Below are 27,460 nucleotides of genomic sequence, written 5' to 3' on the forward strand. Positions count from 1 at the left end.
GGCTCGCCGTATGCACGGGGCCGAGAGCGGGTGCGGGCGGCTGGGCGGCGCTGAGGAGGGCGACGGGCCGGGAGGTCGCCGCCATGGGCAAGAAACAGAAGAACAAGAGCGAGGACAGGTAGGGGGAGGTCGTTGGGCTGTGTGATGTCTCCCTGGTGAGGGTGACAGCGGTGGAGAGTGCCGGTGTGGCGGCGCTGAGTCAGGCCTCGCTGGGGGTTGAGGCCTCGCCGGGCCCGGGTGGTGGAGACAAGGCCGGGCCGCAATGAGGAGCGGTGGCCGCGATGTGTGTCGCCTCGCTCGGCCCGTTCCCGGTCGGCTCTGGGTCACAGAACCACAGAATGACCCGGCTTGGAAGGGACCTCAAGGATCATGTAGTTCCAACCCCCCTGCCTGGCAGGGCCACCAAACATACACATTTACTAGATCAGGTTGACCAGGGCCCCGTCCAACCTGGTCTTGAACACCTCCAAGGACGGGGCATCCACAACCTCCCTGGGCAGCCTGTTCCAGGGCCTAACCACTCTCCTAGTGAAGAACTTCCCCCTAACATCCAACCTAAATCTTCCCCCTTTCAACTTACCAGGCCCCGAGGGGCTCTGGTAAGGGTGGTCGTCGTGAACCATATGGAACGCTGATGGAATAATGTCAGGTATGTGCTTTTTAACGGGAGAGAGCATGCTGTTACTTGTCACTGTAAAGTTGTAATAAAAGCATTTACAGCCGGTTTGGAGTGTGCTTCTAGTTAGTGCTCAGGGAGGTTGTGGATGCCCCGTCCTTGGAGGTGTTCAAGGCCAGGTTGGACGGGGCCCTGGGCAACCTGATCTAGTAAAGGTGTATGTTTGGTGGCCCTGCCAGGCAGGGGGGTTGGAACTACGTGGTCCTTGAGGTCCCTTCCAACCCGGGTCATTCTGACAGAATTAAAATGAAAGCTATCTTCTATATAAGGGTGGATAGCAATAGGGCAAGGGGGAATGGTTTAAACTAAGACAGGGGAAATTTGGGTTTGATATCTGGAAGAAGTTTTTCACACAGAGGGTAGTGACACACTGGAACAGGTTTCCCAAGGAGGCTGTGGATGCCCCATCTATGGAGGTGTGTAAGGTCAGGCTGGATGATGTGGCTCTGGGCAGCCTGGTCTGGTTCTTGGTGACCCTCTTCATTGTGGTCCTTTTCAACCCAGGCCTAAAGTATCCATTAAATGTGCCTTTTCAGGGGAGTACCACCATGAAATCTATTTCACAAACTGTCATTTTGTGACAGTCATCTTTTCTGGCTCTAATCTGTGTGCCTGTTCTTACATTAATAATCTGTGTTCTTATCTCCTTTTTCTCTGCCTACATGTGTATTGCATTAAGATATTAGTTATCACAGATTATTAACCTGATCTGGTGTGTGGCAACCCCGCTCACAACAGGAAGGTGGAATTGAATAGTTTTTAAGACCCTCTTCCTACCCAAGTCATTTTGTAATTCCACGATTCTATGATTTATTAGTCTAAGGTTTAAACCACTTCATGTTTTCTGGTACTTCATCTTCTGCCTTTTGCCATACCACGCATGCTGCTTTGTAGTGTCTGCTATTACAGCTTGTTTCTTGGGGCTGTATTTCGCAGGTGTGTCTCAAGAACAGCTCTGGCAAAGGGGTGAGTCAAGTGTCACTTGAGGAGGAAGAAGGAGGGGTTGGAGTTTTATGCTCTTCAGGAAGGCAGATCCATTGCTCTCTGTACCTGCTGTGTTAGATGTCATGCAGAAACCTCTGGGTGCTGCTGTCCTGAGTTTTTATGATGAATAATCAGCATCAGATGTCACGGAATCACAGAATTGTAGGGGTTGGAAGGGACCTCTAGGGATCATCGAGTCCAACCCCCCTGCCAAAGCAGGCTCCCTACACCACGTCACACAGGTAGGCATCCAGGCGGGTCTTGAATATCTCCAGAGAAGGAGACTCCACCACCTCCCTGGGCAGCCTGTTCCAGTGCTCCGTCACCCTCACCGTAAAGAAGTTCTTGCACACATTCATGTGGAACTTCCTATGCTGTACTTTCATCCCATTACCCCTAGTCCTTCTTTTCTCAAGGCTAAACAGACCCAGTTCCCTAAGTCTCTCCTCATAGGGGAGATGCTCCCGGCCCTTTGTGAGGAGCAATATGATCATTTGTGTTTCATCCTCTTTTTTTTTTCTTTTAGGATTGACTTAAGATTCTCTGTGCCTGACATCTGTTTGTGTCCCATGATTGGCCTTTTCTCTGCAGCATCCTGCATCTCCACCTCCCATTGCCTCAGCTTTCATACCAGGCCTATATTTTTCAGCTCTGCAACACTGTGTTAGAGCTGTAAATCCCTCATTCTTGTTACTGCTATCTGTATGAAACCATGATTGCAGCATGCCAGGGTAAACAAAAGTGAAGCCCAGTTACGAACAGACACCTGGTCACTTAGAGAATTGGCTGTCACAGCTGAATCACGTGACAGTTACAGGCAGGTCAGGAGGAGTTCAGCCAAAGTAAGCATGGCAAACTTTAGTCCTAAGGCCTTGCAGATGCAGCGTAAAAGCTTTGGAACTTCTAGCAGGTGCAGAAGGGCAGAAGGGTTATTGGGCTACAGCTGTGTTGTAGTTAAGCTGGAGGATGAGTTCAAACTGATGTGTATTTGAGGACAGAATAGTTGAGAGGGGCTCTATCTGCAGAAGTACCCCTTCATCTGGTGGGGCTGGTTCTGACTGATACTCTGTAGGCCATGAGTTCCATCTGACATGGTGTAGGGAACCTGCTTTGGCAGGGGGAGGTTGGACTCGATGATCTCTAGAGGTCCCTTCCAACCACTACCATTCTGTGATCCAGGGAAGGATCATGTATTTGCATCTGTAGCTTCAGGATAGACTTCAGCACCCCTCTTCAATCTGCCTTTGGTCCCAGTGAAATGAGAGAGGACTAACTTCCTGGAACTAAAGGCTTCTGGTCACTTTTGTTTCCCACATGTTGAATTTTGTGCTGTGACAAGTGATTCATTTCTTTCTTTTCCCCTCTTTTTTTCCTCAGCATTTTAGATAGTTCCTTACATCCTTTTTGGCTGCCTTTCTGAAAGCATGCCAAAGCTCTTGGGCACAACTTGCAATGAGGAGGGAGCAAATGGGAAGATGCAGGTGGTATGTTGGTGTTGTGAATAGCACTGATGTAAAGAAAGAGATTTTTCTGCTGACTTGCTGAGACAAGTTGCAGAAGGTACAAGTCATCTTTACTCTGCTTGTCTCTTTTCTCCTTTCATCCCTGTTGTTTGACTTCTGTTGTGTAGTTTTCCCTTAGTGTATTACTGAGCATATTAGAGGGTCATGCTGATTAGTAATATGTACATCCAGGTAAATGAGGCTGACTAAGAACTTTGGCATGGGAGCAGGCTTGAAATACACAAAGCTGAGACCCTGAGGGTTGCGATAGCTGTGGTGAGCAAGGAAGGAATGGGAATGAGGGATCACTGTCTGCTGTGTATACTCATCCCTATCTGAACCAAATATACCTTCTAATCTGTTTCTACTCTGCCGGCACCTCTGTTATGCTCCTGGGGTATTTACTGACTCCTGCCTTCTGATTTTTGTGCCTATGTCCATGAAGAACATATGTGGGTGGTCAGATGGTGTGTTTGAGAGTCGCTTTGTAAAGGTGAGGAGCATCGTGGGTTGTAATTAGCACCTAAGCTGTATGCAAGTTGCTTTGATGGATTCCTCTCAGAATTGTGTTGATTGCTCATTTTTCAAAGGAATCTTCATAGCAAAGCTGTCAATAAAAATACAAGACATCAGAACTTCCAGGCGTTGCTAGTGGAAGAGTAGGTGTTTGATGTGTAATCTGGCTCCGAGGGGTGATGTGCTGTGTATGAGCTGCTTCTTGGGTAGAGCTGGAATGGCAGCAGGCTCTCCCCTGCTGTTTCTGTGAGTTTCGTATAGGAGGCTTTTTAAATATGTGGGAAGAAAGGCTGTTGAAAGCTACAGAACTCTGTGCTTTGAATTCAGACCTCAGACTGCTGTAGATTTCCAAGTGGAAGTGCTGTGTGCAGTAAGCTGAAATAATTTCCTGCCTGAAATCTGAATCTTTACAGCTTTTCTTGTTGGTTTTCTTTTCTTTTTTTCCATCATCTTCTCCCAGCTTCGTCCTCTTTCTTCTCCTTTAAGCATTCTCCTTTAGCTTCCCGTATGTAATCTTTAAGTGTGTTTGTTCTTGTGCCCTTTGATACTGCACGCTGCTGCTGGGGCATACCTCTCTGATCATTCATGCGTATTGCTTAGAGCGTACAGGTGACGGCAGTGATTCTGCAGCCAAGAATGAGCACTGCTGCTAAAATAAGACGGTGTGGCTGCCTATGCTATATATCGCTTCCTGTTCTACACATTCACTCGCTGTTAATCGTTGGTTGGTCTTTTAAATGGAATCTTCTGAGCGTTGCCTTGGGAAGTTCAGCTAAGGCTGTGCAGCCCACAGACACCTGTCATTTAGAAACGTTGTGTATTCTAGAAAGTGGGCAATCTGTCTCTATCTGCTTCTCAGGAATAGCCCCACAATGAAGCCTTATGCAGTTCCAGCAAGGAGAGCAGCTGAGAAACACTTGAATTTGCTGTCACAAATCTCACCTGGAGGCTGCTAGGGTTTTATACTGGCAGATAAAGTATGATAATGCAAAATAGTTCCTTAGTTTGAGAAATGTATTGGCCTGTTCTGTATATGTCTTTTACAGTGAGGTCTTTTACAGGTTGCCCAGAGATGTGATGGATACCCCGTCCCTGAGGCTTTCAAATTGATGCTGGATCAGGCCTTGGGCAACCTGATGTAGCTACAGATGTCCCTGTTCATTGCAGGGGAGTTGGACTAGGTGACCTTTAAAGATCCCTTCCAACTCTAACCCTCTAACTCTGTAACCATCTAATTCTATGACTGTGTGTTTTACAATAGTCCGGAGATGTGGATGAGTGTGCTATCTTACCACTGAAATGTATTCCTGCAGATGTACGTGAAGTGCTGAGTTCTAGGTAATGAAGCAGTGGGTTTGGAGGTAATTCTTGTAGCCTGTGTACTTTTGTAAACCAGCAAAGCCTCAAGGATGTAATTCAGGGAAGACCAAGTGTTACTTCTTTACTTAGTATTCCATATTCTGGGCTTTTAACCATCCTCTCCTTTGAGCTGAGCACCTAAACTGAATCTTGAAGCACTGTCTTCTCCCAGAGCACTGTGCTGCGAAGTGCATGATATCTCAAAGAAACATTTTATCTTGAAGTTTTGCTCTATCTTTAAGTGGGAACTGTAGGTTGTGGGGAGCTTTTTTGTTTTGTCCCGTTGAAAGAGCCTTTCTGTTGTGGCTTTCTGTTTCCTATCATCTGTTGTGATTAAGAGTTTTCTACGCCTTCTGTTTTCTCTGGCTTTTTCCGAAGGTTTGGTTTAGCTGATAGTGTTAATCCACTCTTCTTTTTCCACAGTCAAACTTAAGAGAGAAGACACGAGCCTTTAATGTCATAAAATAGAATCATCACCTTCAGAGCCTGACCAAAAAACAATTGCCCTCTTGGTCAGGCTTTGCTTCCTGCTGGCTCATATAATTAGGTAGCGTCACCGGCTTCCCTCATCTTACCAGGGAAATGGGGAAGGTGCTGTTTGCATCACGTAGTGTTCTGCTGACTTGACTTGGGCTTGCTGTCCCCAGCTGTGCTCTACAATCATTTCCCATTATATTGGATCTGGTACTGCAGCGTTAGCTCGTGTCACTGGTCCCTGTGTGGGTGCTCTCTCAGGGGGTGCAGCTTGCTTTCCAACAGTTCTAGGCATATATAACACACATAATACACATTTGAAGCAGGAAAAACAAGACATCTTAAAATCTAGAAAGAAAAGTTGGTGGTATTCATCCATTCATCAATGGGTAGGAATAAGAAAACAGCCCTAAGTTTGTTTTCTTGCTTTCGCTAACATTGCTGAGCTTGCAAATCCTTGTATTTTCAGTTTCATAACCCACTTATGTTTGGTGTGTGGTTTAGAACAATTAAATAATCACTCTCAAAGCTTTCTGTGTCGTGCAGGGTTTTCAGTGTGTTCCTCTGAGAAATGTTTGCTGAAGAGAGAATGCCTATTTACCTTAACAGCTGTGAGTAAAACGCTTACAAGTGTCCCATTCAGCCTTTGGAACTCGCTGATTTTAGAATAAGCTTGTATTTAGTCTCTATTACTGGACTTAGAACCCGTATTTACAGAGAGGATGGCTCTAGAGTGCTTTATTTGCTCCAAAACTAACGCAAAACCAAATGGCCGCAAACAGATGGTTCAGCTTCTTTCGGTCTTTTTGAAGCCGGGTTTGTTTTCTTTCTAAGCAAAAGATGACTTAATGACAGCAGTGTTCTTTGAGGCTGGCTGCAAGAGCTGGTGCCATGGAAATGATGAAACATCTCCAAAGTTGCCTCAGCAAAAACGAGTCCGGTGGTTATGCAGGAATGTGGGCAGTGAGCTTGCAGCAGTGATGCATTTTCTGCCATTTGAACTTTACAGAGAGATCTTCAAACCGACCCTAATTAAAATCTTTTAGCGTGTTTTTACTTATTATCTCAGTTCTCAGTTAGGGCCACAAAGAGGAGGCTGGAGCACCTCCCCTATGAGGACAGGCTGAGGGAGTTGGGCTTGTTCAGCCTAGAGAAGGCTGCGGGGTGACCTCATTGCAGCCTTTCAGTACCTGAAGGGAACTTACTCCCAGGAGGGGAGTAAACTCTTCGAAGGGCTGACAATAGCAGGACACGGGGAAATGGTTTTAAGATAAAAGAGGGAAGATTTAGGTTGGATGTTAGGGGGAAGTTCTTCACTAGGAGAGTGGTGAGGTCCTGGAACAGGCTGCCCAGGGAGGTTGTGGATGCCCCGTCATTGGAGGTGTTCAAGGCCAGGTTGGACGGGGCCCTGGGCAACCTGATGTAGTAAATGTGTATGTTTGGTGGCCCTGCCAGGCAGGGGGGTTGGAACTACGTGGTCCTTGAGGTCCCTTCCAACCCGGGTCATTCTGTGATTCTAAAGCACAGATGAGCTGTAGTAGTTACATTCGCGTTCATCAGTGCAGTGGCACTCGGACAAGCGCTTTGGGTGTCTGTGTATGCTTGTACTTTGGCATGACAGTGTTACCTCCTTAGCTTTGTTTGCATAGCTCGGTGTTGGATTGCTGGCTGTTAAAAGGCTTTTCAACTGAATTCTGCTTCTCTTTGTGAAGTTTCATTTAACTAATTTCAGTAGAGTCCAATCGATGCAAATGAGGGCAACTCAGCTCCTTTGCGTTCTGCTGATTAATCCCATTGCTGCACTCTGTCAGTTCGTGTGAGGAGTGGTAGTTTTCTCTATCACTGCTATCCCTTGTCGCATAGTCACACATTGCCCATTGATAAGGAGGTTCTGCTCAGTGTTTGGGGATATGGATTGCAGGTACTGCTGTCAGTGTACTTAAAGCCATAATAGATTGAGAGCTAAGAAAGGGACTAAATAGGATCTCATCGTTGCAAGCCATTGCATCAGAAAAGGGACTTGCTCCAAGATGAGAATTGTTCCTCATGTTTTTAACAACAGCCACAAAAAGCCACAAAACAACAAACAAAACAACCAACACCCTTATAGATGAGTTATTTTAGTATTATGCATCAGTTGTTATGTAATTTTTTTTTTTTTTATTGGGGTTTTAGCCATCAATGTCGATTCCTTGTTATAGGAGCAAGAGAAGCACTGGGTTGGTCTCTTTCAGACCACACGTATGTCAGTCATGGGGGACTTCCCACTTTTCTGACTCAATAGCTTGCAACTGTTTGGGATCTGATAAGTAGGAGAGCTGCTGGCAGTTGTCTTACATAGGACTGAGCCGAGGTAGGTGGCAGCTTTTCATTCATTCCCAGCTCTTCAGTAAACGTTTCATGCTTTCTCTTATAGGCAGGTTTTGAGACTGTAGCTCTATTTGTCACTGTTCATGTTCAATATGGAACACAAGGTGGGTTTTTGGAGCATTGCTGGCCTTGACCACATGTGATTGCAGGAGTGTTGCTGAATTTCTTTTCTTGCTTCTGCCTTAAGCACCTCCAAGTATTGAGGATGGTCTGAGAAGGTTTGATCCTGATTATATGTACTAGCACAGTATTCAGACAGGGGCTCACTGAATATCCAGGAATCTGTTAGCAACCTTGCTTTTTAATCCTGTGCAATGCAAGTTTTCGGTAGTTTTGTTTGATATCTGAATTGTAGCGATTGCTGTGTCCTTGTTATGCATTACTGCTATCTCCTTTAATTAGCCCAACTGCTGTGTCTTCTCCCAGCGCATAGTTTTATCCTGTGTTAGGCACAGATGCCCTTGGAGAAATGTCTGCAGCTATTTAGTGTTTGTAAAATTGCTTGTTGAAGTTTGCATACGGAGTACGTGCACCTAGCTCTTCTTCCAGCTTACTGTTGTTTTGGCAGTATCAGAAGTAGGGAATGTGAGGGAACTCTTCATATCTGGCAGCAAAACCAGAGGCTGGGATCACAAGAATAAGAAAGGTGGCTCTGACTTTGCTTCTTGAAACAGCGGCAGAAGAAACCAAGGCAAATGCTCCCTCCTCAGTGGTGCAGTAGGGCTTGGCTCTCAGTTCTGTGCTCTGTGGTACTCCTTGAGGTGTGTGCTGAGGGGATATGAGGATATTTGTGTGGGAAGCTGACAGCGGGATTGGGGTAGGACCCTTGTGAAGGCTGAGTGTGGGGCATAGGGTTAGAAAGAAACATGAAGGCCTGTGCGTGGGCCTGTGTGTAGCGTAGTTAGCTCGAGGTGTAGGGATGATTGCTGACGTTTTTATTTCAGCTCTCTGTGCTACCCCTGGTGCACAGCCAGTTAAACTGCGTATAAAAACAGCCCTTCAACATCAAGTCAGCTGTTTCTAAGGTGCTAACGACCCCAAAGTTTATTCTGTTTCCCCTTGGGGTACGTGGGGGATTGGTTTAGTAGTCTGCATTAACTACTGGAGAGTTATGTTTCTGTGAGAAATGTATTAGTAGATATAATTAAGATTGGGCCTGTCATTACTAGAAAGTCCTTGAGGCCCTGGAGCTGTGAGGGGTCTGGAGCACAAGTCTTATGGTGAGGCTGAAGGAGATGGGATTGTTCAGTCTGGAGAAGAGGAGGCTCAGGGGAGAACTTAGTGCTCTCTACAGTGAACTGAAAGGAGGTTGTGGTGAGATGGGGGTCGGCCTCATCTCCCAGGTAGCAGCTATTGGATGAGAGGGAATGGCCTTGAGCTGTACCACAGGAGATTCAGGTTGGACGACAGGAAATGCTACTCCTCCAAAAGGGTGGTGAGGTACTGGAACGGGCTGCCCAGGGAGGTGGTGGAGTCACTGACCCTGGAGGTGTTCAAGAAACAATTAGATGTTATACTGAGGGACATGGTTTAGTGGGAAATACTGGTGATAGGTGGACAGTTGGACTGGATGATCTTGGAGGTCTGGCTGGTCTAAGTGGGTGGCAATGACTGAGACGGTGCAACTTTGAGTTAGATAATAGTTTTCTGCACATATGCCTAAGAGGAAGTTAGCTGAGATATCAATAGCAGATTAAGTTATTTTAACAAACCTCTGGGAACAAGACTTGGTCTTTGCTCCCTTCTGCTGGTACAAGTAAAGGGAAAAAGTGCATTTGATTTACAGTTATTGGTACAAGTAAAGGGAAAAAGTGCATTTGATTTACAGTTATTGGTAAAAGAAAGGGAAAGAGACTTTACTTCTTGGTTTCAGATGAGGTTACTTTTAGCAAGAAAGGAAGATACTTTTGAAACAGAAGCTTAAGCTCTCGTCCTCATTAGATCTCAGTGTATTATTTCACATGCCTAGTGAAACTTCTTTTAGCTGTCTTTAGGCCTGGCAGAGGTGCTACAACGTCTTGGGGGTGTTCAAGAAACGATTGGATGTCGTGTTGAGGGATATGATTTAGCCGGGAAGTATTGGTGATGGTTGGACTGGATGATCTTCTAGGTCTTTTCCAACCTTGATAATTCTGTGATTCTTTCAAGCAGATAATACGTATGCAAAGGTTTCCTTTTTTTCCTACAGGGTCAAATAAGGGTGTTGATTTGAATGACTTCTATTTAGATGAACGTTTAAACTCTTGATAACCCTCCTTTCTCTTTGCATTTTAGTGCAAAAGATGATATAGATATTGATGCCCTTGCTGCTGAGATAGAAGGTGCAGGCGCTGCAAAAGAACAAGAGCCTCAGAAATCCAAAGGCAAAAAGAAAAAAGAAAAGAAGAAACAAGATTTTGAGTAAGATTATTTTTTTTTTTTACTGTCCATGCTATTTTATTTTTGCAAAACTTCATTTATTTAAGTGCTATAACTTTTCCTATTTTAGTGAAGATGATATCCTGAAGGAGCTGGAAGAACTGTCAATAGAGGCACAAGGAGGGAAAGCTGACAAGGAACCTTCTACAGGAAAGGTGAATGCTGTGGGGGAAAGGGGGAGACTATGTAATAGGAAATAATTGGGATACGAGACACCTCCATCCTAGAAAAGTTAGTCTGTGTTGTGCTTGGAACTCCTAAGTGAAGTTAGTGGGTATTCCGTACTGTACTTGTTCGTTATAGTAAATGTCAGTTGTGAAATATTTTACCCTAAGCAGTGTCTTTGTGCAATGATTATCATTCAAAGTCAATCAGAATAAATTTTAACTGTGGGCTGAGTGTAGTACATTCAGCAGCAATAGTTACTGCTTTTCAAACTTCATCTTCAGTAAGGAAAGTTTTTCTTGGTATCTCTGAATGCTGCTAGCTCTCAAAAGCATGTCGTTTTCCTTGGCTGATTTAATCATTTAATTACCAGGTTGAAAATGACAACGAAGATAGCTTATCAAAACAGGACAAAAAAAGGAAAGGAAAGAGCAAAAAAGCCAACCTTGAAAATGACTACGACAGTGAGGAAATGGAAGATAAAGATAGAAAATCTAAAAAAACTCAGAAAGGAAAACAAGATGTACTTTCTGGCAGCGATGATGATGATCTTGAGATTCAGCCTAAGAAAAACAAAGGGAAAACTCAGAAGTCAAACAAAAAGCACGAACTGTCAGAGGATGAAGCTAACGTTAAGAAAAGCAAGGAGCGTGTGGGGACGTTGTCTTCAGGTGAGAGCGGTGATGAATCGGATGAGTTCTCCCAGCCTAGAAAAGGACAAAAGAAAAACCAAAAAGCAAAGCCCGCTGCTGCTGTTGGAAGTGGGGATGAGGAAGAAGAATCATCATTCAAGGTAAAAACGGTAGCTCAAAAGAAGGCAGAAAAGAAAGAGCGTGAAAGGAAAAAACGTGAGGAAGAAAAAGCCAAACTGAGGAAACAGAAGGAGAAGGAAGAATTAGAAGGTGGTAAGGAACCAACAAAGCCAAAGGAAGCTCCAAAAAAAGGTGAAGAGAAGGCTTCTCCTGATGTCGCAGCAGCCACTGGCGAAAAAGGAGAAATTCCTGCTGGAGCAGAAGGTTTGTAACGTGGTTTCTAAAACTGTAATTTAAATGTGATAGTTTTTATCAGGAGGCCAGAGTATTGACGGGCTTTGAGGGTGACTTGTTGCTTTATTCTAAATCTGGAGTAGCGGTCATTTGGTGGCCTTGTCTTCCTCTTTGTTGGCTCACATGTGGCTATTTTTTCTGACCTGTAGTTTATTCAGGTACAGGTGTAAACAAAAGCCAGATGGTGAATTCTCATTACCAGGCGTACGTAGCAGTTCTGTAACGTAAACATAATTTTTCTGCCCAATTATTGTTAGACATCTGTTAGATTAAGTCTTCAGGCCCTGTCTTTGTAACTTAAGAGACAGTTTATTATTTTTATTTTTTTATGAAGTGCTTATATAGTACCCTCTGAAAATGTTCCTCATTTGGAGTTGGTTATAGTGTTGGAAACACTAATTGTATTTAGAACCTTTAAAATATCTGGGGTCTTTGATCTTGTCTCTTCTTTCTGTAGCTGACGACAATGAAGGGGACAAAAAGAAAAAAGACAAGAAAAAAAAGAAAGGTGAGAAAGAGGAAAAGGAAAAAGAGAAGAAAAAGGGGCCCAGTAAAGCTACAGTTAAAGCTATGCAAGAAGCCTTGGCTAAAATGAAAGAAGAGGAGGAGAGGGCAAAAAGAGAAGAGGAAGAACGCATAAGACGACTGGAGGAGTTAGAAGCTAAGCGCAAAGAGGAGGTATGGCATTTCTTACTCTGAGGACAGAGGAAGGGAGAGGGTTGTCTTAACCTGTACTCTTGCTGCTATGCAGCTGCTGTATTAGTCCCTAATGTGTTTTTTCATCAGTGGAATAAACACATAGCTTTTGTGTGAAGTGTGCTTTAATGTTTCTGCATGTATTTTAACCTTTCTCTAGGAACGATTAGAACAAGAAAGAAAAGAAAGAAAGAAACAGAAGGAAAAGGAGAGGAAGGAACGTCTGAAGAAGGAGGGAAAACTTTTAACAAAAGCTCAACGAGAAGCCAGAGCCAGGGCAGAGGCTACTCTTAAACTACTCCAAGCTCAGGGTAAGTTATACTGCTATTGAAAATAAATAAATAAAAATCTATTTTTCATACCCCTTTCTCCTCTTTGCATTTTTTTTTTAAACTATATTTGACTATACTGAGTAAATCTTTGTAAAGCTGGTCCGGATCCTCTTGCATTAATTTGTGTACTCGCTTAAGCACAAGCATTATTTTGCTTGAAGTCAGAAGAACAGCGTTATCTCCTTATGTTTGCTTCAGGAAAAGGATATATGGAAGCTTTCGTACTTCTCAGTCAGGTAGAATCTACATCTCCATTGCATTGAAGAAAATGTATTTAATGTGTTGTAATCCTGTTTTGTCCCTGGTGACTTGTTTCTGTGGCTAAGGAAAGAAGAGAATTCTAGAGGCTAAGGAGTATTCCTATTATATATGTAAAGAACCACTGTCTGACTCTTTGCTGCTAGGGAGTGTGAATCGATAGAAGTCTCTGTAGCTAGTGAAATGAATCTTTAAACACACAGTAAGCTGATTTTTTTTTTCTTCAGTCACTCTTGTAATTACTAGAATCCTTCTACCTCTTTGCAGCCACAACTGGGTTTTTCTCAAAGCAACACAGTTAATTAGGTGGGTACCTGAAGGAATTCTGAGATTTCAGGAGGTGCAGCGATAATTAAAGGAGTAATTTATTTTTGCACCAGACTTTTGTTCTTAATTGAATCCTTTCCAATGTTACAGTATTGGAAGGCGAGGTGATGACTTGAAATTGCCATTATTTTAATACCTAGAAAGAAAAAAAAGCTGTCCTGTAAGAGGTGAAAAACAAACAAAAACGCCACAAACCCCTCCTCAGAAATAAAAAACAAGTAGAGCAAAAGACAGAATTCTATCTACTGAACAGCCTTAAGCTCTTAAGAAGAGGTGTGCATCTTAACTGTTCCGGATTGCCTGTCATTTCTGAATGCGTTTCAGTGTAGCAGACTTTACACTGTCATGTTTGAACTTCAGGTCCTATGGAAATTTGATTTGTTGTTTTTTTTCTGTTAGTAGTGTAACTTCTTTAGAAGTGGACACAGTATCTGAAGAACTGCATTTAACATTGCTCAAGTTCTGCTGCTTTTGATACTGAGTCTGCTTTGTGAGAGTTAAAATATGCACTGAACCTACTTTCTGCTCTTTTCCTTCTGTCATCTGGCAATTCTTGAAAACTTAAAGCAAGCAATCACCTGATTTATTATTATTATTATTATTTTTTTAAAGTATTTTATTTTTCCCTACCAATGTTTTTACAGGTGTTGAAGTGCCATCCAAAGACTCTGTGCCAAAGAAGAGGCCCATATATGAAGACAAAAAGAAAAAGAAGCAGCAGCAGCCAGAAAATAAAGAAGGTGTGGTTTGCATCTAGGAATACTTGATAAATTAGTCATGCTTCAGGAAATGTTTGTGGAATAAATCAGCTAAAGCTGTATTAATTGCACTTTAGAGTGCCTGCTGGTTTCTTCTGTTGTTCTTTAGTTGTGCTTGTTTTTGTTGTTTCTTTTAACATTCAACATTAAGTATCATGGCTACCTTCCACTTCCATATAAAAAGCTGAGCAGGCTGCTCATCTGAATTATAGAACTTCAGCTTTTTTAATAGAGCAGTATAGCAAGAATGAGTAGTTTATTGGTACCAATTCATTTTCTCTTGTATTTGTGAGAAAGTGGCTTTTCATTTAATGTTCAAATCAGTGGTGATTGTCATAGTGAGTAACCGAACTATCACGTGAATGCATGGAAGGCCAGATGTTTCTCACATAAGTTGCACACTTTAACTTTGTTTTAACTGAGTATGTGGGACTTTAGTTAGTTTGCTATCAAACTGAAATTTTCTTTAATAGCTCAACTTAAAATGAAATTTACATGAATTTAAATGTCTAACTATACTTTGAAGTTTGGCCTTCTGAAAGGCCGTGGAAACTAATTTGCTTTCTTGCAGTTTCAGAAAGCTTGGAGGTGACTCCCCCGGCTGAAGATGCAGTAGAACTAGAAACACTGGTAAAAGAAGAGTCTCCTCTTCCACCAGAGCCAGGTTAGTAGTAATGCTAATACACTCAATGCATACAGTAAGACTCTGTGGTGGTACCGCGTGGCAGACATTTGCTGTTTTTAACACACTTCCTTTATACCTTGTTGGATGCGAGCTGAGTGGCCATCCATTCTTAGGGCAGCTGCCTTCCTTTCAAAGGCATGAATGGATGGAATTTTGAGGAATAAAAGGCATGAAGCATCAGAATGAGATTGCAAGGGTCCCTTATTCTTAGTGAACTCCTGTGTTCAACTACCTTAGGCAACTGTGTCACATAGGTATAATCAGTGCCCTATGATTAGCTCCCTTGACTTTTCATTTGTTTTCTGAAAGGAGATTTTTCAGGTGTTATGTGGGAGCTGGGGGAAATACATTGTTTCTCGTGACAGCCCTGCAGTCTTCATGGTGATTGTATTCTCAGCTTGAAGTGTTTTGTTTTCCCAAGTGCTGAATGCAGTGAATATGGATTAGCTTGTAAAACTGAGGTGGAATTGGCCTACTGGGTGACTGTTGCTGTCATTTTTCCTTACACACAATATTTACTTTGGCAGAATAGCTTAATACTGGACTTCATCCTCAGTGAGGAGACAGTTTCAATTTTGACCCTTATTTTTAAGCCAGGCAAGTAGTGACAAAGTTTCCAGCTCTGTAAAAATCAAACTGAATGTGTACTCTAATTCTGGCTTGATATATTTTGAAAGAGCAATTCTGGTGCTATAAAAGAGCTGTCTGGCAGGAAATCAGTTCCTAGCTAATGTTAGAGCAGTATGAAATTTATTCTTTCTTCACATGAAATTTCATGACTGCGTGTCGTTTAGTGCCCCTTTTGGAGAGTATTAAGAATCTGCATTATTCCATTTGTCTATTAAAAGCTGCAGTCTCTTCTTATATCCGATTGAGCTCCTGCTGGAATGAATTAATTTAATCTGGAATTCATGATGTTGTATAATTGTGTCAAGGCACCTGGAGTCTTAAAATAGCACTTTCTGTAGACATTTTGTACTAATTAGAGACTTCAAGTGTGGTTACAGCACTAATTTGTTTCTCTGTCACTTTGCTACACATGGCTAATGGTTAATTGGGCAGCTCCTGTCAGGAACATGATTTTGGTAGAAGTTTGTGAGGCGTGTATGAGGCAGCGAGTCACTATATCAGTGCTTTATCTGTCTTCCAAAGATAAGCTGTGCTAGGCAAAGGGGATAGAACTGTAAGATTTACGTGGAGAGGGACTGAAGGTTACGTGTTTCTTAAGTTATGCAGTTATGCAGTTTCTTAAGTATGCAGCATTTTTCTATTTAGATATGGAGATAATTTGGTATAATTACGGTAGCAAACTTGTGAGGTTTCAGCAATCCATATGGCAAAGGAAAGGTGATCTAAAGTGGTGTGTATTGATGAGCTGTTTCTTTTCCTTTAATATTGGATTTCTTCCTTTTCAGAAGAAAAGGAGGAAGAAGAAGAAGAAGATGCAGGCTTGGATGACTGGGAAGCCATGGTTAGTGATGAAGATGGAGAAAAAGGTAAGTACGTAAATACGAAGTGGGTGTATTTTATTCTGATTAACAGTTGTTCTCAGGGCTTCATTTTTTGTCTGTGTAGGAAACAGTAGTGTGCTTAGACTCCCCTCCTCCCCCTGTTAAATGATTTGCAAGGAAAGTGTGATAGGAAATAAACATAAGACTCTGTTCATCAGAGGCACAGCTTTCACTGACTGAACAAATATGGTTCAGTACTCCCCTTTGGAAATACTTGTGCAATTATCACCTAAAATAAATCAGTTGGATATTTTTATTTTAATGGGAGTAAAGAAGTGAAAAATCCCCTCCTCTTCATGTATGTTTAAACCTCATCTGGAAGCCAAGAGAACTTTTTACTTGGTACTGTATTTCTCTAGTAGCTATTCCAAATCCCTAATGGTTTAAAACTACAGAAATCTGGCATCATGTAGGAGAATACCTTTAACACAAGTTCTCTAAGAAGTGAGAGACTGAGGTGGCCTGAAGGTTAGTGTGTATGCATCATAGTAAGTTCTAGATACCTTTTCTCCTCTCCTTTGAGGGGCAAGCATAGAAGAATTAACAGAATATCGATATTCCTGAGCATGTATGCCAAAGCCTTTATTTTGTCTGTGGTCAATGGCAGCGTCTACTGGGATTATTAAGAGCTGAGCAAAGATGTAGGGGTAATTTTTCAGGTATTTTCCTCCTCTGTTGGAGAAAGATATGTCGCTGTGGGTCTTCCTGAACAGTAGTTGATTACTGTAGTTAGTGCTTCCATGATCTGCCTTCAAGTTTTTTTTTTTTTATTTGCTCAGCCATGGACACTTTATATTTAATTACCAGTGTGTGTTCCTGTGGTCTTAGACCGTTCTACCTTAAAGTACTAAAAGAAAAGTGGCCTAAAGTGGCTGCTAACCTTCTTTAAAGTCTGTTGCTACTGAGGAGAATGATGTATTCAGCTTCTTTCTACTTGTATTTTAAGGAACTGCCAACGTGGTGTGTGTGGGGGAAAAACCTTCCTGGGAATTAGGTCTACTCTATTAATAAGCTGATGGACTTTAAATATAACAAGGAAACACTACTAATCTCTAAGAGCAGTGAGCCTACTAGCAGCTTCATGAAGAGAACAAGGTATAGCTTTAAAGAGGGTTTGTTAGCTGGTCCTTTGCGATCTTACAGGTATGGTAACCAGGGAGCTTTCAAAGAAAGATTACTTGCAGAGAGTTCTTGTTTATTGAGGAATTCCTTTGGGAAGTATTAAGTTACCTAACAGTCTAGGAAAATTTAGGATGAGACATTTAAAGTAGTAGAAAAGCTCAGTTGTTCTCATTATTTCTTCTGTTTAAATATACCTTCCTGATCAGTAATTCACTGAATCCGTATTGTGTTGAAGTATTGTTTTGCTTAGAAGTGGGAGTGCATCCATTCCTTTTTGAAGTGTATGGAGCTTTATGTGCAACTTACTTTGCAGTTTCTAAACACTTAAGTCAGCAGCTCTGAACATGAAACACATTTTTGTTTACAGTTGACAAATGATTTTGCATTGCACTTCTGGAGTGGAACCTAATCTGAGTCCTCTCTCTTTGACAGTAGACTCAATAGACTTCCTTCATTTCTTTTTGTTGCTCTTTCTCCTGGAAATGTGATTTCAAGGCAGTTCTTACTTCAGATTTCATTGTTTTGATAGAGAGCAAACCTGTTCACATCGAAGTCAAAGAACAAAATGAAGTAGAGGAGGAAGAGGAGGAGGAGGAGGAAGATGAAGAGGAAGAAGAGGAGGAGAGTGAAGAATCTGAGGATGCGGAAAGTGAAGGGAGTGAAGATGAGGATGAGAAGACCTCAGATGAGAAGGATGCAGATTCCCAAGCTACTGGAAAACAATCTGTGGAAAAAAAGCCCAGCAAGGAAATTAGCTCTGATTCCGAGTATGACTCTGATGATGACCGCACTAAGGAAGAACGCGCTTATGACAAAGCTAAACGGAGAATTGAGGTATTTGGATGCAGCTTTATTTGGAGAATTCTCATAATGTGTAAGAAACATTGTAATTTCCAGTTCGCAGAAAGGCCTTTTAACTGTATTTGCCAAAACAATGGCTGTGTCATGACACCGTTTAGGCAGGTCCAGAAATTGGGATGATTAAGAAAAAATACCTGGTTTTGCCTGGAGCCCATCTAACACAACTTGATAAGAAAGAATGTGTGTGTCAGCATCACTCTTCCCTGCCGCTCCTTCTTCTGGACAAAGAGGCTTTTATCCTTTACAGAGAAAGATTTTAGTGTTAGAAGCTGCATTTCTAAATTGTATAGCATTTTTGTGACTACTTCAATGCCCTTTGTTTCCTTACCCAAGTTCCTTCTTCAAAATACACCATCAATAAAGCTAATAATAACTCAGCCTGCAAGGCTGTAACAATAACAGCAACAACAAGCATAAAACATGTTAAGTATTTGCTGTAAGCGTTTGGACTTGGGAAAAGAAGAATGGCCGGCCTTGAATTGCCTTGAAAATTTAAGTCCCACACTTAGCTTTGTTTAGTGTAGATATGTGGTCAGTTCAAGGGGTGAGCTGTGTTTCTTGATTTATACGTAACAATTTTCCTTTATCTTCTATATAGAAGCGTCGAGCTGAAAACAGCAAAAATGCCAACACTGAAAAGCTGAGAGCACCGGTTATTTGTGTCCTGGGGCATGTAGACACAGGCAAGACCAAAATTTTAGATAAGGTAAAGATGTAGAATGTGAAGATACCTCTCCTTGTGTGTGGTTTTTTTTTGGGTTAAAAATAGGAAAGATGAAATTGCCCTCAAAGGGATTATTTTACATGGGATCTTAAATGGGAATAAATATTAGGAAGTATCTCAGAAAGGGTGGTCAGGCACTGGAATGCACTGCCCAGGGAGGTGGTGGAGTCATCGACCCTTGGGGTGTACAAGGAAAGACTGGATGTTATGTTGAGGGACATGGTTTAGTGGCAGCTATTGGTAACAGGTGAACAGTTGGACTGGATGATTTTTTAGGTCTTTTCCAACCTTGGTGATTCTATGATTTCTGTTTTTTTGTGTTTGCCTTCAGCTCCGCCATACTCATGTGCAGGACAGTGAAGCTGGTGGGATCACCCAGCAGATCGGTGCGACTAATGTGCCCCTTGAAGCTATTAATGAACAAACTAAGATGGTGAAAAATGTAAGTTATAGCACTTTAAAGACTTAAAAATATATACATAAACTGTAAACTAGCTACTACTTTGGCTTTATGAGATATCCCTACAAAGTCAGATGCCCTTTTCCTGCCAGTGTTGGTGTTGATTTAATTCCTGTAGTCAATAACTGTAAGCTCGGACTTTTGAAACTTACTATTTTACTGTTAAAAAAACTTCACTTCTTACTGCCTGTGCTGAAATGAGTCCACTTCACAGGTAACGAATGTTATTGTTACAGGAATAGCAACTGTTGTGTATTGCTGGTTTGGGATACTATATGCTGCCTGTAGCAGCTGACTGAAAAAATTTGGCAGTGATGTCTGTTTCTAAGGGATGGAAATATTACTTGTAATTGAAGTAATCCTAAGACTATTCAGCTAAGTGCTAAGGAAGTGTTTAGTTTGTCCAGTACAGTTGGCTGCTACTGAAAGTAACAATGAGCTTGCATTGTTAGCTCCTGTAAAATCCTAACAGTAGAGTCTCTCTCAGATCTATACATAGTTTTTCAACTGATTTAATTTTACAGAAGTTTTATGCAGGCCTTTAAAAATGTGAAATCCCTGGGGAGGAGGAAATATTCAAAACAAGGGTGATAAATCTTGCTTGCTTGAATGTGTTTTCTGGGCTTTGTCTTTTTTTTTTTTTCTGCTCCCCTCTTAGAGGCTACTTTGCCTTACGAATCTTACCTGAGCTTACGGCTGTTTGACGTCTAGAAGATGTATTGCATTGTACTTTTTGTATTGCAATTAGCTTTGATTTATTTTGTGGAGGTGCTGGCTTTAAAACATGTCTGTGGACTTTCTGAAGCGAGTGCTCTCTGTAAGCTGTCAGCTCGCGAGTTTTTTCTTCTTGCGTTACCTTGCCAAGATGACTAATATTTTGCAATGTTAGTTTGACAGAGAGAACATAAAAATTCCAGGAATGCTGATAATTGACACTCCAGGACATGAGTCTTTCAGGTAATGTTCACTCTCACAGTCTTGTATTTCCCAGAAGATGCCTGAAGCATCGGCGTGTATTTTTAACAAAGCACTAAGCCTTTGCCTAGTCTGTTGCGTTTCTTCTTCCTTTATAAAAACTAGAGTAGAGGTTTGCTTACTTTGCAGCTGCTTTTTGTATCTGGTTAATATCTGGCATTTGATATCTGGTTAATATCCTGTCTGTGTGCCAGTTGAGACACGAGTGTCTGTAAAAGCACGTAAATAATTTTTGTTAATACAATTATTGTAAGAGGGAAGGTAGAGGCAGGAAGAAAGGTAGCTGAAGAAGAACAGGTAACCTAGGTATGCTGGCATGAAAAATTCAAGCTCCTTTTCTAGTCTCCAATTCTGTGTCCAGCTGATATAACTGAGTTCAGGACACAGTGAGACACCAGTTGCACAAGTAAACTGATTCCTAGCAGAGTTCTTGTACAGTTCAGGGGTACGGGTGGCATGCGGGTAAGATGCTAGATCAACTTTGAAGTTAAAAACACACTGTGCACAACTGTTCTCATTGAGGTGGACTTCACAGTCAACAGTACTATTTCAGTGTTTCATGGATACATTATAAAGAACAATCTCTGATGGGGGAAAGATGAGTATTGGATCAGCTTTAACTTTTTATTCACGAGTGTAAGTTTGAGACTGCATTTGGTTTTGTTTTTTTCCTTAAAGTTCTGTTGCTACATGATTTTTTTTTCTCTTTTAATGCCGCAGCAACTTAAGAAATAGAGGAAGCTCACTTTGTGACATTGCCATTCTCGTAGTTGACATTATGCATGGTTTGGAGCCACAGACAATTGAATCCATAAACCTGTTGAAATCTAAGAAATGCCCCTTTATTGTAGCTCTCAACAAGGTAAGAAAGCTTTTCGCTACAGTGGTGTGTTTTCATATTATAAGAAGAAATTTTGAATCTGTCAGTTTTCTGTTGTCTTCCATGATCTTGAATTGTTGGTGCGAAGACTGAAGCAGTGGTTCTTAGCTCCTTTCTGCTGCATTTCTGAAATCCTTGATGGTCAAACTGCTTCTCAGGAGCTTTGCAGAACAAGGTGGCAGCTTGTCTCATGGTTCTTACTGATAAACTTACGTAACTTGGGAATGCTTTTGAGAGGGAACCGCATATTAGTATTAAGGGTCGCTGGGACTTTTTCCAGATGAGCATGGACTATTATAGTTGAAATGATGAAAATATGACATAGCATTGCTCTCCTGAAATTCTCTCTGACACTGGGTAGATACATAGGGAAATTGTGCCTTTGAAGCAAGTAGATTTGACTGCTAGACATCCAGCGGTGCTACCTGATCAAGTATTTATCTCAAATCGTGTGGTGTAAGCATGGAATTGTCCTTCATGTTGCATAAAATAATGTATTACTGCATTTTCAAGATTGATAGGTTATACGACTGGAAAAAAAGTCCTGATACAGATGTAGCTGTGACTCTAAAGAAGCAGAAAAAGAATACAAAAGATGAGTTTGAAGAACGTGCAAAAGCTATTATAGTGGAATTTGCAAAACAGGTAGGTTGGAATATGCAAGTCTCTTCTGTTAGTAGAAGTGGTGATAAGGATGGTGTTGTGGGTGTGGTGGCTTTGATCTCTTCTGACATGTTGGTGTTTACTGCCCATAAACCAAACTTTGCTGTCAGATAGCAGATCTTTGAACTGCTCCATCTTTAGAATGCTAGTCTGGAGAAAAGCAACAGCTAATTGCTGTGCATGGTCAGTGAAGACATGATTTGCTCTTTAAGTTCTCTGTCCCTATTCTTACGCTCTTTGAGAATCACATGAGAGAATCCCATCTGTCCCTTGGACCCTGGCGGGGTGTGAGTTACGTAGGCTCTGGAAACAGCTGCTGGTGGCATACAAAAGTATGTAGAAACTTAATGTGGTAATAGGCTTTGCAGAGTTATCCCATATCGCATCCAAGTGTAGGTTGAAGCTACATGTTCTGTAACGAGCTGCCAGCAACTGTGTTGGTTTCATTTTAAACTAAATTTGAAAGTCACTGTGGTGGTTGGCTGGAATTGTACGTTACTGTTAACTGTGTATATGGTGTGTGTGTGTGTGTGTGTGTGTGTATGTATCTGTTTTTCCCCAAGTAACTATTAATCCTGATTGCAGGGTTTGAATGCTGCCTTGTTTTATGAGAATAAGGATCCCCGCACTTTTGTTTCTCTTGTACCTACCTCTGCTCACACAGGGGATGGCATGGGAAGTCTGATAGCTCTTCTCGTGGAGCTAACGCAAACTATGCTGACCAAGAGATTGGCTGAATGTCAAGAACTGAGAGCTCAAGTCATGGAGGTAATTCAGCAGCTATTCTTTGATACTCACCCCTTGCTCCCTTCTACTTTGCTTACAATTAAAAAAAGGAATAGGTGTTTAAGCAGTGAGTAACTTTCTGTCCCTCCTTCATTCAGGTTAAAGCACTGCCAGGCATGGGCACTACCATAGATGTTATTTTAATTAATGGACGTCTGAGAGAGGGAGACACCATTATTGTTCCTGGTGTAGAAGGTCCCATAGTGACTCAGATCAGAGGTCTTCTGCTACCTCCTCCTATGAAGGAGCTCCGAGTTAAGGTATGGAAACTGGTTGGTGCGCTGACATTAAAGGAGCATTTAGAACCAGAATAAAATCAAGTTTTGATACAACTGAGAGCGTAGTAGAATTCAGTAGCACTGTCTAAGGATGAGTTGGAAGGGAAGGCAGTACAATATGTAATGCTGTAGTTACATGGATGTGCCTTTGCAATAGGGGGGTCTGTTGTAACAGTGGGAAAATAAGAAGGTGTAGCATCTATGTGAACTCTTTCCTATTGTCCTTTTCAGAACCAATATGAAAAGCACAAGGAGGTCGTTGCTGCTCAAGGTGTGAAGATTCTTGGGAAAGATTTGGAAAAAACATTGGCTGGTTTGCCATTGCTTGTAGCTCATAAAGAGGATGAAGTCCCAGTCCTTAAGGTGGGATGGCTGATATTGACATAAAACACTTAAACTGGGGGTGGTTGAGTTCTCTGGTGATGAAGCTCATTCACTGGGCTGTGTGTGCCCTGTACTGTGAGGCTCCAAGTTATGGTACCTGTCCTTATGGCTGTCGTGAACAGGAAGACTTGTGTACCAACAACAGCGATAGAACTAAACCTTGCTTTTCTTTCTAAAGGATGAACTGATACATGAACTGAAGCAAACGCTGAATGCAATCAAGTTAGAAGAGAAAGGTGTTTATGTCCAGGCTTCTACTTTAGGGTCTTTGGAAGCATTACTTGAATTTCTTAAAACGTCGGAAGTGCCAGTAAGTGCTCCCCGTGCTGTGTCTGATGTTGTTTCTATTGCTGCGTTGTGTTTGAGTCGATAACTGTTTCCTTTCAACTCAGAAAGGTCAGTGACTGATTTGTGTCCCTTTCCTCTTCCACAGTATTCAGGAATTAACATAGGTCCTGTCCATAAAAAAGACGTTATGAAGGCATCCGTTATGTTGGAGCACGACCCACAGTAAGTCACCTCTTTGCTTTTCTGTGCTGGTAAATGCACAGCGGTGCTTTGGGAATCCCCCCCTCCTCAGCTGCAGTTGTGTGATGTGTCTTTGTGTTGCAGGTATGCAGTCATCCTGGCGTTTGATGTGAGGATCGAACGAGATGCGCAGGAAATGGCTGATAGTTTAGGAGTGCGAATTTTTAGTGCGGAAATAATTTATCACTTATTCGATGCCTTCACAAAATATAGGCAAGACTACAAAAAACAGAAACAAGAAGAATTCAAGTAAGTAAAAGCAGTCCTGTTCTGAATGCTTCGTAAGGAATGTAGTCTCTTAATCCTTTTATTACTAAATGATATTGCGTTTAGCTTGTTGATTGCAAGATACCGCTTAGAAGTAGTGAAGGGAAAGAGGAAGAAGATGGGACAGTTGGGTTTAGTGGAGTGGGAGTGGTGAAGTTGGTTACAAGACTCAGCTCATACAATATGGAGCGTTGTTAGTAAGGTTTCCCTCATGTACTTGGTTGTCCTTCCAGTTCTGTGACAGATGGGAGCTGCAAGCAGAAGGATTTGGATTCTGTTGTTTCATGTTTATGTAATTCCAGTGAACAGGGCTTAGTTCTGACTGCAGTAGTATGAATACACCATCATTTATGGCTTTATGAGGATCCAAAACTTAATTTCGGAAGAGTTTTCCTGCCTGATGTATTGCCCAAATGATGCTGCTAGAATAAACACGCAGGATGTGTGATAGAGGGCAGAACCGTGTGCTCTGGTCGCTGTTGCATCATCTGTTTCAAAATGCCTTTTCTTTGTTGTCTTCCAGGCATATAGCAGTATTTCCTTGCAAGATGAAAATACTCCCTCAGTTCATTTTCAACTCCCGTGACCCAATAGTGATGGGTGTGGTGGTGGAGGCAGGCCAGGTGAAGCAGGGGACTCCCATGTGTGTACCCAGCAAAAACGTGAGTAAGAGCCTCTTCCCGAGGATGCTCAGTTGACCTGGTAGCTGCTGGGATGACGCACCAGGAAACGCTTGCACGCACTTCCTCCTTGGCTGAGGAGATGCAGTTTTAGGTCAGGTATTGCAATGATGAGCCATCATGATACTCTGCTGGAAGAGTCACGTCCTGCAGCAGGGAGCGCCCTGCCCAGATGCACAGCGTGGCTGTGGCAGGCAGCCTCCTTCCTTTGTGCAGGTTTGATGTTGTGATGCAAAGTAACAAGCAAAGCTTTATTGCTGGTCACTAATGGGGGAGGGAGGACACTCAAATCTTGATGTTCTGAAGGATAACAGATAGATAAGGCAGATGAACTACAGAGTGGTTGGCACCGCTGCCCTTTTCTATGTGTGCTCACAGTGTGCATTGCTTTGCAAGTTCTGAGGTAATGGCTCTGAGAGCTTCATGTGAGCATAGCAGGAACTGAGAGATCACCCCTGCGTGGCTTTTGCTCATCTATCTTACAGTTTCTCCCTTGCGTTGCAGTTTGTTGACATTGGAATAGTTACAAGTATTGAAATAAACCACAAGCCAGTGGAGGTGGCGAAGAAAGGCCAAGAAGTGTGTGTTAAAATAGAACCTATTCCTGGTGAATCACCGAAAATGTACGGACGGCATTTCGAAGCAACAGACATCCTCGTCAGTAAGGTAACGGCCAGCTGTTTTTGGTGTATGACAAAGGGGTAACGAAGTAAAACATTCCCATGAAGCCTGAAAAACTGATACCAGTGACACTCACTGGGGACCGAGAGCCACTTGAAATTCCTTGTGTATGGCTTTGTTCAACAGCATTTCTCCGCAGCCTTATTTTGACTTCTGTAGTAGTGCTGCTTAGGACAGCCAAAGGAGTTACCTATAGGTTCAAGGAATGACTGGATGTTGTGTTGAGGGACTTGGTTTAGTGGGAGCTATTGGTAATAGGTGAACAGTTGGACTGGATGATCTTTTAGGTCTCTTCCAACCTTGCTGATTCTATGATTCTACTGTGCTCCCAGTGTGTGAAATGCTGCCTTTGTCAACATCTGTTTCTGATGGGCTTGTCTCGTGTGTTACAGATCAGCCGTCAGTCCATCGACGCTCTGAAGGACTGGTTCAGGGACGAAATGCAGAAGTCTGACTGGCAGCTCATAGTGGAGCTGAAGAAAGTGTTTGAAATCATCTAGATCCCTTTTGACAGCGATGGGAGGCAGGAACAGACTTGCTATTCCTGTTCTAAAAGTTACCAACAAAGTCATATACTGAAGACAGTGTTGGACGTACGTTTGGGAGGAAAATATGTGGATAAAATGTTTTCCATGAGAAACCAAGAAATTTACACTGGTTTGACAGTGCTCAATTTACATGTTCCCACGGTTCCAATGTGCCTGTTCACCTTTCCCACCGCCCTTCCCAATACTGGCTGCTGTTTTAAAGTTTGCCCTTTCTTCTCTTCCACCTTCCTTCCACCCTTTCACCCCCTCCCCCCCTCTCTAAAATAAAGTAAAATAAATTGAATTTTTATTACAGAACTAAAGCTCTTTCACTTTTATACTGATGAGATCAGTACTGCAGTATTTGATTAACTAAGCTTCTGCAGACTTTGTGATTCCTGGGCCATTTTTGATGTAAGAAGTACTTCTTTATTTATGCATACCTCTCTCCTTCACTCTCTTTTCCAGCATTCTTCTGCTTTGTGCCTATAGCCATTTTTTTCTTTTCTAAATAGACAACTAGGCAATTGGGTCTTTCTGTATTTGCTTTGTGTGAAATGATGTAAAGCGTAGTTGGCCACCTTCTACTGCTTGTACAGTTCATGACAGTCAACCTGTAATCATTATAACGCAGAGCTGCAATAAAGGAGATGGACAATACAGCTGCTTGTTTGACGGTGCTTCAATAAACACAATGTCCCTCACGAGTTGCAGGTCAGAACGACGGGAGGGCTGTGGCACCTCTGCAGCTGCTGCGGAGTGACGATGGTCTGCATGGAAGTGCTGGCACTGAGTGCTGCCACAGACCTATGGTTGTGTGTCACAGTAGGACCGGTCTGGTTCAAAAGGTGTTTTGGTTCTGTGCTGACCAGCAATCAGTGCTCCCCCCATCTACCTTTCCTCATGCACTCCTCTGTTAATGTACAACTTGGGGTGAGAGCTGGGAAACAAACGGAAGCTGAAGTGAATCCACAATGATGTGAGGTTCTTAACATTTAAAGTCTAAGAATTGAACTTGCAGTGAGCAGTTTGATCACGTTTCTTCTGCCACTTAGATCTCTTCAGTTAGAAAAGAACCTCAATTTTATCCATGCTCCATTACAAAGGAACATTTAATACCTTGCCACCTTTGATAACTGAGTTTAATAGAACTTACCGGGCCTTTTTTTTTGCTTTGATAGATTTTATCTTGCCCTGGAAAAGGATTTTTTCATCATATTGGAGTGAGGTTAGAGATTCACATCCCTGCGTAAGGCTGTGGCTTACAATAGGAGCTCTGGTGTCTCAGAGAGGAGACTGCAATTAACTGCTGTAATTTTCTTTTGCAAACTATGCAACCATGAAAGCTGCACTAATAAAAGATGTTAAGATCGTGGATGTCAACTAACGTGGTCTTGATGTGTTCTTGTTTCCTCGCAGGATGATGCTCTTTTTGCAGGATGCTGTTAAAAACTTGCCAAATACCTTCATTAAATGGTGGTTAGGGGAGCAGAAAACTTAAGTACAAGATTTGGGTTTTCTTTTCAGTCAGCTGAACCACCTTCCTTCAAGATACTGAGCTAAATGT

At 42.2% G+C, this 27,460-nt stretch overlaps 1 protein-coding gene across 2 annotated transcripts; it reads left to right on the forward strand.

Annotated features, from left to right (window-relative positions):
* The first annotated feature begins 8 nt into the window (after positions 1-8).
* Positions 9-26,553, forward strand: EIF5B (eukaryotic translation initiation factor 5B). Of its 2 annotated transcripts, none has more exons than XM_085533206.1 (24): positions 9-118; positions 10,156-10,281; positions 10,370-10,454; positions 10,838-11,480; positions 11,968-12,188; positions 12,367-12,517; positions 13,768-13,863; positions 14,453-14,545; positions 15,982-16,062; positions 17,729-18,033; positions 18,659-18,766; positions 19,116-19,226; positions 20,134-20,201; positions 20,940-21,081; positions 21,613-21,744; positions 22,348-22,530; positions 22,647-22,808; positions 23,058-23,189; positions 23,389-23,520; positions 23,644-23,720; positions 23,823-23,987; positions 24,529-24,667; positions 25,190-25,351; positions 25,759-26,553. In XM_085533206.1, exons 1-24 carry the CDS (start codon positions 84-86, stop codon positions 25,864-25,866), a joined length of 3,657 nt encoding a protein of 1,218 aa, XP_085389332.1. In that variant the 5' UTR covers positions 9-83; the 3' UTR covers positions 25,867-26,553. The 2 variants fall into 2 exon arrangements, with proteins under 2 accessions (XP_085389332.1, XP_085389337.1); XM_085533211.1 differs by lacking the exon at positions 9-118 and adding an exon at positions 7,734-7,864.
* Positions 26,554-27,460: the final 907 nt, after the last annotated feature.

This window comes from Coturnix japonica, chromosome 1, assembly GCF_054131305.1.
Source record: "Coturnix japonica strain WE chromosome 1, WE-NBRP24, whole genome shotgun sequence".
Taxonomy (NCBI): Eukaryota; Metazoa; Chordata; class Aves; order Galliformes; family Phasianidae; genus Coturnix; species Coturnix japonica.

Coding starts and splice junctions, on each gene's coding strand:
- EIF5B (XM_085533206.1), top strand. CDS start 84: ATGGGCAAGAAACAGAAGAACAAGAGCGAGGACAG. Junction 19,227..20,133: donor AAACTAAGATGGTGAAAAAT/GTAAGTTATAGC, acceptor TTGCAATGTTAG/TTTGACAGAGAGAACATAAA. Junction 23,521..23,643: donor TTAAAACGTCGGAAGTGCCA/GTAAGTGCTCCC, acceptor CCTCTTCCACAG/TATTCAGGAATTAACATAGG.